The sequence below is a fragment of the Phyllobates terribilis genome, unplaced genomic scaffold (genome assembly GCF_046119375.1).
Source record: "Phyllobates terribilis strain yellow unplaced genomic scaffold, ASM4611937v1 Scaffold_4__5_contigs__length_816908805, whole genome shotgun sequence".
Lineage (NCBI taxonomy): Eukaryota > Metazoa > Chordata > Amphibia > Anura > Dendrobatidae > Phyllobates > Phyllobates terribilis.
Window position 1 is genome coordinate 361,203,668 of NW_027362764.1, and position 15,854 is coordinate 361,219,521.

The window sequence follows — 15,854 nt, forward strand, 5'->3', positions numbered from 1 at the left end:
AAGCACAGTGACAGTGTTGCTTACTGTACTTGTCATTTAGTGTAAAGGATTTTTCAAAAAAAATAATAGTGTTTTCATGCACCGTCTCTTTAAAAAAGCCGGCCGGCAATTCAGCATCTGTATCCGACAATTTAGAATAGAAGGAATAGAGAATCACACATAGATTAGATAGATAGAAACATGTCAGCCACATATATACGAAGTACAGTGACAGTGCTGCTTACTGTACTTGTCATTTAGTGTAAAGGATTTATTAAAAAATATAATAGTGTTTTCGTGCACCGTCTCTTTAAAAAAGCCGGCCGGCAATTCAGCATCTGTACCCGACAATTTATAACAGAAAGAATAGAGAATCACACATAGATTAGGTAGATAGAAACATGTCAGTCACATATATACGAAGTACAGTGACAGTGTTGCTTACTGTACTTGTCATTTACTGCAAAGGATTTATTAAAAAAAATAATAGTGTTTTCATGCACCGTCTCTTTAAAAAAGCCGGCCGGCAATTCAGCAGCGGTACCCGACAATTTATAACAGACAGAATAGAGCTTCACACATAGATTAGATAGATAGAAACATGTCAGTCACATATATATGAAGTACAGTGACAGTGTTGGTTACTGTACTTGTCATTTAGTGTTAAAATAAAGGATTTATTATTAAAAAAAATTGGCGTGGGGTTCCCAGTAATTTTAGTCTCTAGCGGAGGTTAAGCAGACAGCTGGGGCAGATGTTTGAAGCCTGGGAAGGGGGTAATACCCACGGAGCTTCCCAGGCTGCTAATATCAGCCCCCAGCTGAATACCTAGCCTTTACTAGCTATTAAAATGGAGGACCCCCCCCAAAAAAATGACGTGGGGTCCCCCCTAATTTAATAGCTAGCAAAGGCTAGGCAGACAGCTGGGGGCTGATATTAATAGCCCAGGAAGGGAGCCATGAATATTGGCCCCCTCCCAGGCTAGAAACACCAGCCGTCAGCCGCCCCAGAAATGGCGCATCCATAGGATGCGCCAATTCTGGCACTTAGCCTCGCTCTTCCACGCTGCCCTGGTGCGGTGGCAGGGGGTAATAGGGTTGGGGTTGATGTCAGCTTATAATGCCAGCTGACATCAAGCCCAGGTTAGTAATGGAGAGGCGTCTATAAGACACCCCCATTACTAACCCTATAGTCAAAGTTAAAAGAAAACACAAACACCCAGAATAAAGTCCTTTAATTGAAATAAAGACACATTCCTTTATTGTTCTAAATTAAACCATACTTACCATCACGCCCATTCCAGCTGAAGCCAACGATCTCCTGCAATAAAAGAAAAATAATAAAGCAACCTCATCCTTACCTTTCCATGGTTCCCACGATGGCTCCAGCTCTGCTACATCGAGATAACAGGCTGGACCGCAGCAGAAAGCTGCCATCCAGCCTGTCATCCCGCAGACACTGAGAAGCGCAGGCATGCTTGCGCTCTGCAGTGTCTGGCTGTGACGGCATAAAGATGAGACGAGTTCATGTCCAATGAACTCGGCGCACCTCATGCACGTCACTGACAGCGTGGGAGAATTCTCCTGCACTCAGCACTTCAGCGTGAGAATTCTCCCACGCTGTCAGTGACGTGCATGAGGTCAGCTGAGTTCATTGGACATGAATGAGCTCACCTCATGCACGTCACTGACAGCGTGGGAGAATTCTCACGCTGTAGCGCTGAGTGCAGGAGAATTTTCCCACGCTGTCAGTGACGTGCCTGAGGTGAGCCGAGTTCATTGGACATGACCTCGGCTCATCTTTATGCCGTCACAGAGAGACACTGTGGAGCGCAAGCATGCCTGCGCTTCTCAGTGTCTGCGGGATGACAGGCTGGATGGCAGCGTTCTGCTGCGGTCCAGCCTGTCATCTCGATGTAGCAGAGCTGAAGCTGTCGTGGGAACCATGGAAAGGTAAGGATGAGGTTGCTTAATTATTTTACTTTTATTGCAGAAGACATTAGCTTCAGCTGGAATGGGCGTGATGGTAAGTATGGTTTAATTTAGAACAATAAAGAATTGTGTGTTTATTTCAATTAAAGGACTTTATTCTGGGTGTTGTGTTTTTTTAAATACTTTACTAGAAATTCATGGTGGTCATGTCTAATATTGGCGTGACCCCATGAATTTCGGGCTTAGGGCCAGCTGATAATGCCAAGCTGGCCTTAACCCCTTTATTACCCAGTGAGCCACCGCACCAGGGCCCTGGATGAGTTGGGTACAGCGCCAGAAGATGGCGCTTCTATGAACGCGCCATTTTCTGGGGCGGCTGCGGACTGCAATTTGCAGCGGGTGGGGCCCAGAAAGCTTGGGCCTCCCTGCGCTGCGGATTCCAGCTCCCAGCTGCCTAGTTGTACCTGGCTGGGCACAAAAATAGGGCGAAGCCCCACGCATTTTTTTTTTAAATTATTTCATGAAATTCATGGAATAATTAAGAAAAAAAGGGCTTCCCTATATTGTTGTGTCCAACCAGGTACAAATAGGCAGCTGGTGGTTGGGGGCAGCCCGTCCCTGCCTGCTGTACCTGGCTGGACACAAATATAGTGCGAAGCCCCACGTCAATTTTTTTTTAATTATTTCATGAAATAATTTTTTTAAAAAAGGGCTTCCCTATATTGTTGTGTCTGGCCAGGTACAAATAGGCAGCTGGTGGTTGGGGGCAGCCCGTTCCTGCCTGCTGTACCTGACTGGACACAAATATAGGGCGAAGCCCCACGTCAATTTTTTTTAAATTATTTCAGGAAATTCATGAACCTGATGAAGACGGCTTAGACCGTTGAAACGCGTTGTGGCAGTGGTATTGGAGGAAGAATAAAAGTCGGTTGACATCTACTAAATTGTCCAGTATTCCTTTGGCGCTCCCTGAGACCGCTGCACCATTGTTTACCAGTCAGGTACAGCAGGCAGGAACGGGCTGCTCCCAACCACCAGCTGCCTATTTGTACCTAGCCGGACACAACAATATAGGGAAGCCCTTTTTTTCTTAATTATTCCATGAATTTCATGAATTTAAAAAAAAAATGCGTGGGGCTTCGCCCTATTTTTGTGTCCAGCCAGGTACAACTAGGCAGCTGGGGGCTGGAATCTGCAGCGCAGGGAGGCCCAAGCTTTCTGGGCCCCACCCGCTGCAAATTGCAGTCCGCAGCCGCCCCGGAAAATGGCGCGTTCATAGAAGCGCCATCTTCTGGCGCTGTACCCAACTCATCCAGGGCCCTGGTGCGGTGGCTCACTGGGTAATAAAGGGGTTAAGGCCAGTTTGGCATTATCAGCTGGCCCTAAGCCCGAAATTCATGGGGTCACGCCAATATTAGACATGACCACTATGAATTTCTAGTAAAGTATTTAAAAAAAACACAAACACCCAGAAAAAAGTCCTTTAATTGAAATAAACACACAATTCTTTATTGTTCTAAATTAAACCATACTTACCGCCACGCCCATTCCAGCTGAAGCCAATGATCTCCTGCAATAAAAGTAAAATAATAAAGCAACATCATCCTTACCTTTCCATGGCTCCCACGACAGCTTCAGCTCTGCTACATCGAGATGACAGGCTGGACCGCAGCAGAACGCTGCCATCCAGCCTGTCATCCTGCAGACACTGAGAAGCGCAGGCATGCTTGCGCTACTCAGTGTCTGGCTGTGACGGCATCCAGATGAGCCGAGGTCATGTCCAATGAACTCGGCTCACCTCATGCACGTCACTGACAGCGTGGGAAAATTCTCACGCTGAAGCGCTGAGTGCAGGAGAATTTTCCCACGCTGTCAGTGACGTACATGAGGTGAGCCGAGTTCATTGGACATGACCTCGGCTCATCTGGATGCCGTCACAGTCAGACACTGAGGAGCGCAAGCATGCCTGCGCTTCTCAGTGTCCGCGGGATGGCAATCTGGATGGCAGCGTTCTGCTGCGGTCCAGCCTGTCATCTCGATGTAGCAGAGCTGAAGCTGTCCTGGGAACCATGGAAAGGTAAGGATGAGGTTGCTTTATTATTTTTCTTTTATTGCAGGAGATCGTTGGCTTCAGCTGGAATGGGCGTGATGGTAAGTATGGTTTAATTTAGAACAATAAAGAATTGTGTCTTTATTTCAATTAAAGGACTTTATTCTGGGTGTTTTTGTTTTTTTTTTAACTTTGACTATGGGGTTAGTAATGGGGGTGTCTTATAGACGCCTCTCCATTACTAACCTGGGCTTGATGTCAGCTGGCATTATAAGCTGACATCAACCCCAACCCTATTACCCCCTGCCACCGCACCAGGGCAGCGTGGAAGAGCGAGGCTAAGTGCCAGAATTGGCGCATCCTATGGATGCGCCATTTCTGGGGCGGCTGACGGCTGGTGTTTCTAGCCTGGGAGGGGGCCAATATTCATGGCTCCCTTCCTGGGCTATTAATATCAGCCCCCAGCTGTCTGCCTAGCCTTTGCTAGCTATTAAATTAGGGGGGACCCCACGTCATTTTTTTTGGGGGCGTCCTCCATTTTAATAGCTAGTAAAGGCTAGGTATTCAGCTGGGGGCTGATATTAGTAGCCTGGGAAGCTCCGTGGGTATTACCCCCTTCCCAGGCTTCAAACATCTGCCCCAGCCGTCTGCTTAACCTCCGCTAGAGACTAAAATTACGGGGAACCCCACGCCAATTTTTTTTAATAATAAATCCTTTATTTTAATACTAAATGACAAGTACAGTAACCAACACTGTCACTGTACTTCATATATATGTGACTGACATGTTTCTATCTATCTAATCTATGTGTGAAGCTCTATTCTGTCTGTTATAAATTGTCGGGTACCGCTGCTGAATTGCCGGCCGGCTTTTTTAAAGAGACGGTGCATGAAAACACTATTATTTTTTTTAATAAATCCTTTGCAGTAAATGACAAGTACAGTAAGCAACACTGTCACAGTACTTCATATATATGTGACTGACATGTTTCTATCTATCTAATCTATGTGTGATGCTCTATTCTTTCTGTTGTAAATTGTCGGGTACCGCTGCTGAATTGCCGGCAGGCTTTTTTAAAGAGACGGTGCATGAAAACACTATTATATTTTTTAATAAATCCTTTACACTAAATGACAAGTACAGTAAGCAACACTGTCACTGTACTTCATATATATGTGACTGACATGTTTCTATCTATCTAATCTATGTGTGATGCTCTATTCCTTCATGTCTAAATTGTCGGGTACCGGTGTATGCCGCTGCTGAATTGCCGGCCGGCTTTTTTAAAGAAAGCGTCTTCTGAGCAGTTTGTCAGCTTTTGGACACCTTTGAAGGTGTTTTCTATGTGTTCCTATGTGTTTTTGTTTGCCTGCCATTGGTTTTAACGGTGTTCGACGGTGTTCTAAGGTGTTCGACGAACAGTTCGACGAACAGCTCCTCGAACATCCCGGTGTTCGACGAACCGAACCGAACCCGAACACTACGGGGGTGGCTCAACACTAATTGTAAGTTCATTCAAAATCTATGTGTAAGTGTACCTAGAATTGATTGTACTTTGAAGGCAAATGGCGGTCACAACAAACATTGACTTGAATTAAATTACTCTTTTGTTCATTCACTTTACTTTGTTGATTGATAACAATAAGCTATTAACAATAGAGATGAGCAGATCAATCTGCGGAGAATCGAATTTGAGTTCAATTTCCTGAGATTCGTGTTTTTAAGTAAATTGAAACACTTTTGGAATTCTATTCTTGGTTTGTCCAGCATCATTTGCAACACCACTAAATCATCAGGGAGTGGGCTAATGACTTTTATGAGGCTGCATGGGCTTCCCTATAATGTTCTGCATCTATGACTATCATACTTTGGACAGTGGGGGTCAGTATCTGGGCCATCAGAGATCAGCGGTTCTCAGGGGAGCACAGGTTGTATTGCAATATAACTTTACATCTCTAGAGTCACTGGGTAAGTCTCTCTCTTCTGTAGGGTGTAAACTCTTATGGTCAACATGGTTCTCTCTATTTTTTGTAAAGTGAAAGCTCTTATAATCAGTGGAGTTCTCTCTCTCTCTCCTATAGAGTGTAAGCTCTTACGATTAGCAGAGCCATATATCTCTCTATCCTGTATGGTGTAAGCTCTTATGATTATTGGGGTCTACTCCCTGTCCTATAATGTGTAAGTTCTTATGTTCAGCAGGGTCCTCTCTCTCCTGTAGAGTGTAAAATCTTATGATCAGCAGGGTCCTCTTTCTCTCTCTCTTTTGTAGAATGTAAGCTCTTATGATGAGTGGGGTCCATGTTCTCTCTCTCTCTCCTGTAAAGTGTAAGCTCTTATGATCAGTGGGGTCCACTTTCTCTCCTGTAGAGTGTGAGCTCTTATGATCAACGGGGTCTTCTCTCTCCTGTAAAGTGTAAGTTCTTATGATCATGGGGCTTCTCACTCTCTTCTTTAGGGTGTAAACTCTTATGGTCAGTGGGGTTCTCTCTCTCCACTCCCCCATGTGTATTTTCTGAGTAAGCACGGAGATTCACACAAATCTATTCGCTACAAATCAATTGGGAAAAATCAGGGAAGCTGGAAAATTCGAATTAAAAAAAATCCACTCATCTCTAATTAATACATCTATCTTTGAATTTTTTTTTAATTTGCAGCATCTTTTCCACACATGCCTAAAAATGTTCCAACAAGAATAGATGAAAATCCCTCAAACAAGAATTGAAAAACTCTTGGATGGTTACAAAAAGCGTTTACAAGTTGTGATACTTTCAAAAGGGGGTGCTGCTAGGTACTAACTAGTGATGAGTGAGCATGCTCAGTTAACCCTTTCACCGAGCATGCTCCGGTGCTGACCGAGTATTTTTGGTGTGCTCGACAACTATGTTCGTGTCGCAGCTGTTAAACAGCTGCGACACATGTAGGGATTGAATGTTTGCTAAGCAATCCCTGCATGTGTCACAGCTGTCTATCAGCCGCAACACATGCAGCTGCAGCGACTTGAACATAGTTGTCGAGCACACCAAAAATAGTCGGTCAGCACCCAAGCATGCTCGATGAAAGGGTTAACCGAGCACGCTCGCTCATCACTAGTGCTAACCATGCAGGGTGCCCAAACTTTTTCATTGGCCCATTTTCCTTTTTTGAATTTTTAAAATGTAAAAGATGAAAATATATATATTTTTTAGCATGAAGTACAAAGAAAATGTGTCATCTTTAACTTTAGGCCTTTTAGAGATCATTTCATCTTCAACTTGCTTAAGTGTTCACAATAACAGTAAGTTTGATCAGGGGTGCCCAAACTTTTGCATGCCACTGTATATATATATATATATATATATATATATATATATATATATACAGTGCCTACAAGTAGTATTCAACCCCCTGCAGATTTAGCTGGTTGACACATGCGGAATTAACTTGGCATTGTGACATTTGTACTGTAGATCAGCCTGGAAGTGGGAAATGCACTGCAGCAACTTTTGTTTGTTTTTTTGTTTTTTTTTTGTTTTTAAAACGTTAAAAGTTAATTCAGAGTGTCATTTATTATTCAACCCCTCAAACCACAAGAATTCTGTTTGGTCCCCCTAAAGTATTAAGAAGTAGTTCAGGCACCAAGAATAATGAGCTTAACATGTGTGGATTAAAGATCTCTTTTGCCAGCCTTTTCTGACTATTTAAGACCCTCCCCAAACTTGTGAACAGCACTCAGACATGGTCAACATGGGACAGACAAAGGAGCATTCCAAGGCCATCAGAGACAAGATTGTGGAGGGTCACAAGGCTGGCAAGGGGTACAAAACCCTTTCCAAGGAGTTGGGCCTACCTGTCTCCACTGTTGGGAGCATCATCCGTAAGTGGAAGGCTTATGGAACTACTGTTAGCCTTCCACGGCCTGGACAGCCTTTGAAAGTGTCCTCCCGTGCCGAGGCCAGGCTTGTCCGAAGAGTCAAGGCTAATTCAAGGACAACAAGGAAGGAGCTCCGGGAAGATCTCATGGTAGTGGGGACATTGGTTTCAGTCAATACCATAAGTAATGTACTCCACCGCAATGGTCTCCGTTCCAGACGAGCCCGTAAGGTACCTTTACTTTCAAAGCGTCATGTCAAGGCTCGTCTACAGTTTGCTCATGATCACTTGGAGGACTCTGAGACAGACTGGTTCAAGGTTCTATGGTCTGATGAGACCAAGATCGAGATCTTTGGTGCCAACCACACACGTGATGTTTGGAGACTGGATGGCACTGCATACGACCCCAAGAATACCATCCCTACAGTCAAGCATGGTGGTGGCAGCATCATGCTGTGGGGCTGTTTCTCTGCCAAGGGGCCTGGCCATCTGGTCCGCATCCATGGGAAGATGGATAGCACGGCCTACCTGGAGATTTTGGCCAAGAACCTCCGCTCCTCCATCAAGGATCTTAAGATGGGTCGTAATTTCATCTTCCAACAAGACAACGACCCAAAGCACACAGCCAAGAAAACCAAGGCCTGGTTCAAGAGGGAAAAAGTCAAGGTGTTGGAGTGGCCTAGTCAGTCTCCTGACCTTAACCCAATTGAAAACTTGTGGAAGGAGCTCAAGAATAAAGTCCACATGAGACACCCAAAGAACCTAGATAACTTGGAGAAGATCTGCATGGAGGAGTGGGCCAAGATAACTCCACAGACCTGTGCCGGTCTGATCAGGTCTTATAAAAGATGAATATTAGCTGTAATTGCAAACAAGGGTTATTCCACAAAATATTAAACATAGGGGTTGTATAATAATTGACCCACACTTTTATGTTTAAAATTTAATAAAATTCAACTGAGCAACATAACTTTTTGGTTTGTAAGATTTATGCTTCTGTTCATAAAACCTACTATCGTTTGCAGTTTGAAGGCTCTAACTTATTTGCATCTTATCAAACCAGCTAAATCTGCAGCGGGTTGAATACTACTTGTAGGCACTGTATATATATATATACATATATATATATACAGTACAGACCAAAAGTTTGGACACACCTTCTCATTTAAAGATTTTTCTGTATTTTAATGACTATGAAAATTGTACATTCACACTGAAGGCATCAAAACTATGAATTAACACATGTGGAATTATATACTTAACACAAAAGTGTGAAACAACTGAAAATATGTCTTATATTCTAGGTTCTTCAAAGTAGCCACCTTTGCTTTGATGACTGCTTTGCACACTCTTGGCATTCTCTTGATGAGCTTCAAGAGGTAGTCACCGGAAATGGTCTTCCAACAATCTTGAAGGAGTTCCCAGAGATGCATAGCACTTGTTGGCCCTTTTGCCTTCACTCTGTGGTCCAGCTCACCCCAAACCATCTCGATTGGGTTCAGGTCTGGTGACTGTGGAGGCCAGGTCATCTGGCGTAGCACGCCATCACTCTCCTTCTTGGTCAAATAGCCCTTACAGAGCCTGGAGGTGTGTTTGTGGTCACTGTCCTGTTGAAAAATAAATGATGGTCCAACTAAACGCAAAGCGGATGGAATAGCATGCCGCTGCAAGATGCTGTGGTAGCCATGCTGGTTCAGTATGCCTTCAATTTTGAATAAATCCCCAACAGTGTCACCAGCAAAGCACCCCCACACCATCACACCTCCTCCTCCATGCTTCACGGTGGGAACCAGGCATGTAGACTCCATCCGTTCACCTTTTCTGCGTCGCACAAAGACACGGTGGCTGGAACCAAAGATCTCAAATTTGGACTCATCAGACTAAAGCACAGATTTCCACTGGTCTAATGTCCATTCCTTGTGTTCTTTAGCCCAAACAAGTCTCTTCTGCTTGTTGCCTGTCCTTAGCAGTGGTTTCCTAGCAGCTATTTTACCATGAAGGCCTGCTGCACAAAGTCTCTTCTTAACAGTTGTTGAAGAGATGTGTCTACTGCTAGAACTCTGTGTGGCATTGACCTGGTCTCTAATCTGAGCTGCTGTTAACCTGCAATTTCTGAGGCTGGTGACTCGGATAATCTTATCCTCAGAAGCAGAGGTGACTCTTGGACTTCCTTTCCTGGGGCGGTCCTCATGTGAGCCAGTTTCTTTGTAGCGCTTGATGGTTTTTGCAACTGCACTTGGGGACACTTTCAAAGTTTTCCCTATTTTTCGCACTGACTGACCTTCATTTCTTAAAGTAATGATGGGCACTAATTTTTCTTTACTTAGCTGCTTTTTTCTTGCCATAATACAAATTCTAACAGTCTATTCAGTAGGACTATCAGCTGTGTATTCACCAGACTTCCGCACATCACAACTGATGGTCCCAACCCCATTTATAAGGCAAGAAATCCCACTTATTAAACCTGACAGGGCAGACCTGTGAAGTGAAAACCATTTCCGGTGACTACCTCTTGAAGCTCATCAAGAGAATGCCAAGAGTGTGCAAAGCAGTCATCAAAGCAAAAGGTGGCTACTTTGAAGAACCTAGAATATAAGACATATTTTCAGTTGTTTCACACTTTTTTGTTAAGTATATAATTCCACATGTGTTAATTCATAGTTTTGATGCCTTCAGTGTCAATGTACAATTTTAATAGTCATGAAAATACAGAAAAATCTTTAAATGAGAAGGTGTGTCCAAACTTTTGGTTTGTACTATATATATATATATATATATATATATATATGGTGGGCCATTTATATGGATACACCTAAATTAAATAGGAATGGTTGGTGATATCAACTTCCTGTTTGTGGCATATTAGTATATGGGAGGGGGAAAACTTTTCCAGATGGATGGTGACCATGGTGGCCATTTTGAAGTCGGCCATTTTGGATCCAACTTTATTTTTTTCAATGGGAAGAGGGTCATGGGACACATCAAACTTATTGAGAATTTCATAAGATGGTGTGCTTGGTTTTAACGTAACTTTATTTTTTCATGAGTTTTTTTACAAGTTTATGACCACTTATAAAATGTGTTTAAAGTGCTCCCCATTGTGTTGGATTGTCAATACAACCCTCTTCTCCACACCGCAGAAGAAATGCTAGGCTTCCAGTATCCATTGTTTCAGATGCTGCACATCTCGTATCTTCACAGCACAGACAGTTGCCTTCAGATGACCCCAAAGATAAAAGTCTAAGGGGGTCAGATGAGAGACCTTGGTGGTCATTCAACTGGCCCACGACAACCAATCCACTTTCCAGGAAACTGTTCATGTAGGAATGCTCAGACATGACACCCATAATGTGGTGGTGCACCATCTTGTTGGAAAAACTCAGGGAACGTGCGATCTTCAGTGCATAAAGAGGGCAACAAATCATCATGTAGCAATTTCAGATATCCAGTGGTATTGAGGTTTCCATTGATGAAGAATAGCCCCACTATCTTTGTACCCCATATACCACACCAACCCATCAAGATACGAGATGTGCAGCATCTGAAACAACGGATACTGGAAGCCTGTGCTATATATATATGGATGGAATAGAATGCCGCTGCAAGATGCTGTGGTAGCCATGCTGGTTCAGTATGCCTTCAATTTTCAATAAATCCCCAACAGTGTCACCAGCAAAGCACCCCCACACCATCACACCTCCTCCTCCATGCTTCACGGTGGGAACCAGGCATGTAGAGTCCACCAGTTCACACAAAGACACGGTGGTTGGGACCAAAGATCTCAAATTTGGACTCATCAGACCAAAGCACAGATTTCCACTGGTCTAATGTCCATTCCTTGTGTTCTTTAGCCCAAACAAGTCTCTTCTGCTTGTTGCCTGTCCTTAGCAGTGGTTTCCTAGCAGCTATTTTACCATGAAGGCCTGCTGCACAAAGTCTCTTCTTAACAGTTGTTGTAGAGATGTGTCTGCTGCTAGAACTCTGTGTGGCATTGACCTGGTCTCTAATCTAAGCTGCTGTTAACCTGCAATTTCTGAGGCTGGTGACTCGGATAATCTTATCCTCAGAAGCAGAGGTGACTTTTGGTCTTCCTTTCCTGGGGCGGTCCTCATGTGAGCCAGTTTCTTTGTAGCCTGTTCTATATATATATATATATATATATATATATATATATATATATATATATATATATATATAAAACTAACCCTTCCTCATTATTAGGTATGCTGTTTAGGTCCTAGAGTTTGTCTTTTCTATTTTTTTCTATTATCCTTATATTTCTTACAAGCACCACAGGATTTATTGTTTGCTATGACATGTTTGCTTGACATGTGCACAAACCCATAGATTTGAATGGGTCTGCATGTGTCAGTGTCTCCAGTGTATGTGGAAACTGTCACCACACGTACCTGAGATACTGACGTGTGAAAGAGCCCTTACTAGCATAGCTTCATGGCCTTAAGCATATTGTGTGGCGTTACTACTCTGTGTGGAAGGTCAACAAGATAGCACATGATTAAGTTACTTACAGGTTCACCTTTCTTCCCATCTAGACCTGGTGGTCCAGGAAGACCTGTTTGTGCAAGATGATCGGTTATTCCTGGTGGTCCAACTGCACCTGGCTCCCCTGGTTCCCCCTTTTCACCTTTTTGCCCCTAAATTAAAGATTGTCAAGTAAGCAAATAGTTATACATATTATGAGTGACATATAATATGCTATAATTACTAACAATATAACAATCATGAAAAACTAAAGATGAAATAAATAAATGCAGCCTAAGGCTGAGTTCACACGATGCGTTTTTCATGCGTTTCCACGGTGTTTTTGTAGTTGCGTAAACGCTGCGGAAACGCATGAAAAACGCATGGTAGAAGGGCAGCAATGTTCCCCAATTGAAATCCGCATGTGCTGTGCCCATGATGCGGATTTTTCCGCAGCGTAAACGCTGCGCTCAAAAATCCGCAGCATGTCAATTAATTTTGCGGAAACGCTGCTTTTTTGGCGCCATTGACTTGCATTAGACCGCATGGAATCCGCATCACTGTATATGTTGATGCGCTTTTCATGCGGTCTAATGTGCGGATGGTACCCGAGTGTGGAGGAGAGGACTCTCATCCAGACCCAGGTACCATTAAAAAAAAAAGAATAAAATAAAAAATATATATATACTCACCTTCTGACGGCAGGCGCAGGGCTCCTGCTTGGTTCCCGGCACTTCGCGGTTGAATGAAGAAGGACCTTCGCTGACGTCAGAGTCATGTGACGGGTCACGTGACGCTGACGTCGGCAGGTCCTTCAGTCTTCACTGCCGGTAGCCGGGACCGAGAGAAGCAAGACACCGGGGGCCATCAGAGGGTAAAGTATATATTTTTTATTTTTTGACATTCACACACTATATAAATCCATGCTGTTTGCATGGATTTATATAGTGTGAAGTTGACAAGCACTTTCCAAGTGATGCTAAAATCGCTTGGGAAGCGCTTGTCAACCCGCATGCGGAAATGAAAGTGAAGACCGCTTCATTTCCGCATGTCCCTGGCAGGAAACCGCATGTATAATCCGCATGCGTTTTTTCCTGCCAGGGAGATGCAGAAATGCTCAGGAAAAAAATCCTGAGCATTTCTGCATCGTGTGCACATACCCTAAGGCTATGTTCACACATCATGTTTTTTTGGCGTCAATTTTCTGCAGCAAAACCTGATCTCTCAAGGGAGGTTTGTTCAGGATTTTTCTTGCAGTTTTGGTGATTTTTTTGACGCGTTTTTCCAGCATTTTTTTTCACTGTCATGCTGTCTCTTTTTATGCATGTACATAAAGTTCAGTAAAAAAAACAAACATTCTATTTTGGCATCAAAAACGCTGAAAAAAAAAGTTATCTGCATTTTTGATGCGTTTTTTCAGCATTTTTTTCACCACCCAGGCACAAAATCCTGAACAAAAAAAAACATGATGTGTGACCTTAAACTAAGAATTCTGGAATCTTATAGATTTTGCTGGCACTGCAAAACGCAGCTGAAAATTTGCACAAAAAATGCATCAAAAAACGCTGAATAAACCATGATGTGTAAACATAGCCTAAATCTCAATAACAAGTTGTATTTTATACCAATTGAAATAATGCACTTTTGTAATGTATCTTCACTACCTATTTAACTGTTTTTAGTCCAGTTTTATCCCTGGATATATTTTCTATTGCTACATAGATTACTGTGGGTAAACAGTGGATTTTGGCTTATTTTGCAGTCAGGATGTATCAGAGAAAGCTGCCCTAATGGCTCCCATGCACCTTAAATAAGTTTTAGCTGAATGGTCATTCATCTAACAGCTATCTCTCCCAAGTCCCCTATACACATCAAAGTTCAACTCAGCCAGGGTGTTTTTGAATTCTCTATTGGAAGAACAGGGTAAGTATCTGCCAGAATCATCTGGCAGCGGCTTATATGTCTGCAGAGCAAAAAGATCAGGCAACTAAATTCAAACTGGCTGAAACTTCTCTCCCCCAAAGACTGTCGGGAGACCCCTATACACATTAGATGGCTGGCAAATCCCCCAAACTCGATGGGTTCACATGATTTTTATTTATTGTGCAAAAGCGGTTTTTAATCTCTAAGACTTTCCTCTATGAATCCTGCAGCTGCATCCTCTTTGAAATGGCACAACACTAGCTTCTGTGACTGAGAAGAGGCACCACAGCAGAAGGAATAAAGAGAGAACAGAGGAGACGTTACAGCCAACAAAGGTAAAAAAAGGGTAGGAAGAAGCAGTTTGTGTAAGAGAGAATTATTTGACACAGCAGGGGCATAGTGGAAAACTAATAATTCAAGGGAGCAAGTTCTCCGTAACTTATCCAAAATGAACATTTTAACTGTAATACTGAGCACTTCTAATTGCAGGGGTTCTCTAGGAATAGAACAAACGAAATAACTATAAGAAATCGCATTACTAATACATTCCTAAACTTACACTACTGTCCACTATTTCTTTCTGGTCAAATACTGTAGATGCCAGGTTGCAGAGGCTTCTCACATGGCTGTCCACTCTCTGTCTGATCTAACACTGGAGATAACAGGGGTGCTAAGGTAAAAAGACCATCCACATAGCTGTCCATCATGCCTCTCTGATCTAATACAGGATATGCCAGGTGCCAGAGGTAAAAAGAGTCTGCTCACACTGCTGTCCATCCTGTCTCTCTGATCTAACACTGGAGATGCCAGGGTGCTGAGGTAAGAAGATGCTGCTCACACTGCTGTCCATCCTGTCTCTCTGATCTAACACTGGAGATGCCAGGGTGCTGAGGTAAGAAGATGCTGCTCACACTGCTGTCCATCCTGTCTCTCTGATCTAACACTGGAGATGCCAGGGTGCTGAGGTAAGAAGATGCTGCTCACACTGCTGTCGATCCTGTCTCTCTGATCTAACAGTGGAGATGCCAGGGTGCTGAGGTAAGAAGATGCTGCTCAAACTGCTGTCCATCCTGTCTCTCTGATCTAACACTGGAGATGCCAGGGTGCTGAGGTAAGAAGATGCTGCTTACACTGCTGTCCATCCTGTCTCTCTGATCTAACACTGGAGTTACCAGGGTGCTGAGGTAAGAAGATGCTGCTCACACTGCTGTCCATCCTGTCTCTCTGATCTAACACTGGAGATACCAGAGGTGCTGAGGTAAGAAGATGCTGCTCACACTGCTGTCCATCCTGTCTCTCTGATCTAACACTGGAGATGCCAGGGTGCTGAGGTAAGAAGATGCTCCTCACACTGCTGTCCATCCTGTCTCTCTGATCTAACACTGGAGATGCCAGGGTGCTGAGGTAAAAACAGTCTGCTTACACTTTTCACCCGATAATTCTGAATGAACTGACATAGAATTGGTATCTCCAGGTCACTACAGGAATTCACAGGCATCTATCCTAACATTTTGGGACTGGTTTATATCAGTGTAGTAGGAAGGTGGCCATTTTAATTCTATAGTGATTGCCTTCTTAGACAAAACAATTGTGTTATGTCTAAGGGTGTTAATGGGATGCTAATGTAACTGGAGGCCTG

At 43.4% G+C, this 15,854-nt stretch overlaps 1 protein-coding gene across 2 annotated transcripts in view; it reads right to left on the minus strand.

The window, feature by feature from the left end:
* The window catches only part of COL15A1 (collagen type XV alpha 1 chain), a 904,466-nt gene that overhangs the window by 541,138 nt on the left and 347,474 nt on the right, over window positions 1–15,854 (minus strand). For both annotated transcript variants that reach the window (XM_073678442.1, XM_073678441.1), the window contains exon 8: window positions 12,340–12,465. In XM_073678442.1, coding sequence (XP_073534543.1) covers window positions 12,340–12,465 — 126 coding nt within the window. The remainder of the gene's footprint in view (window positions 1–12,339; window positions 12,466–15,854) is intronic.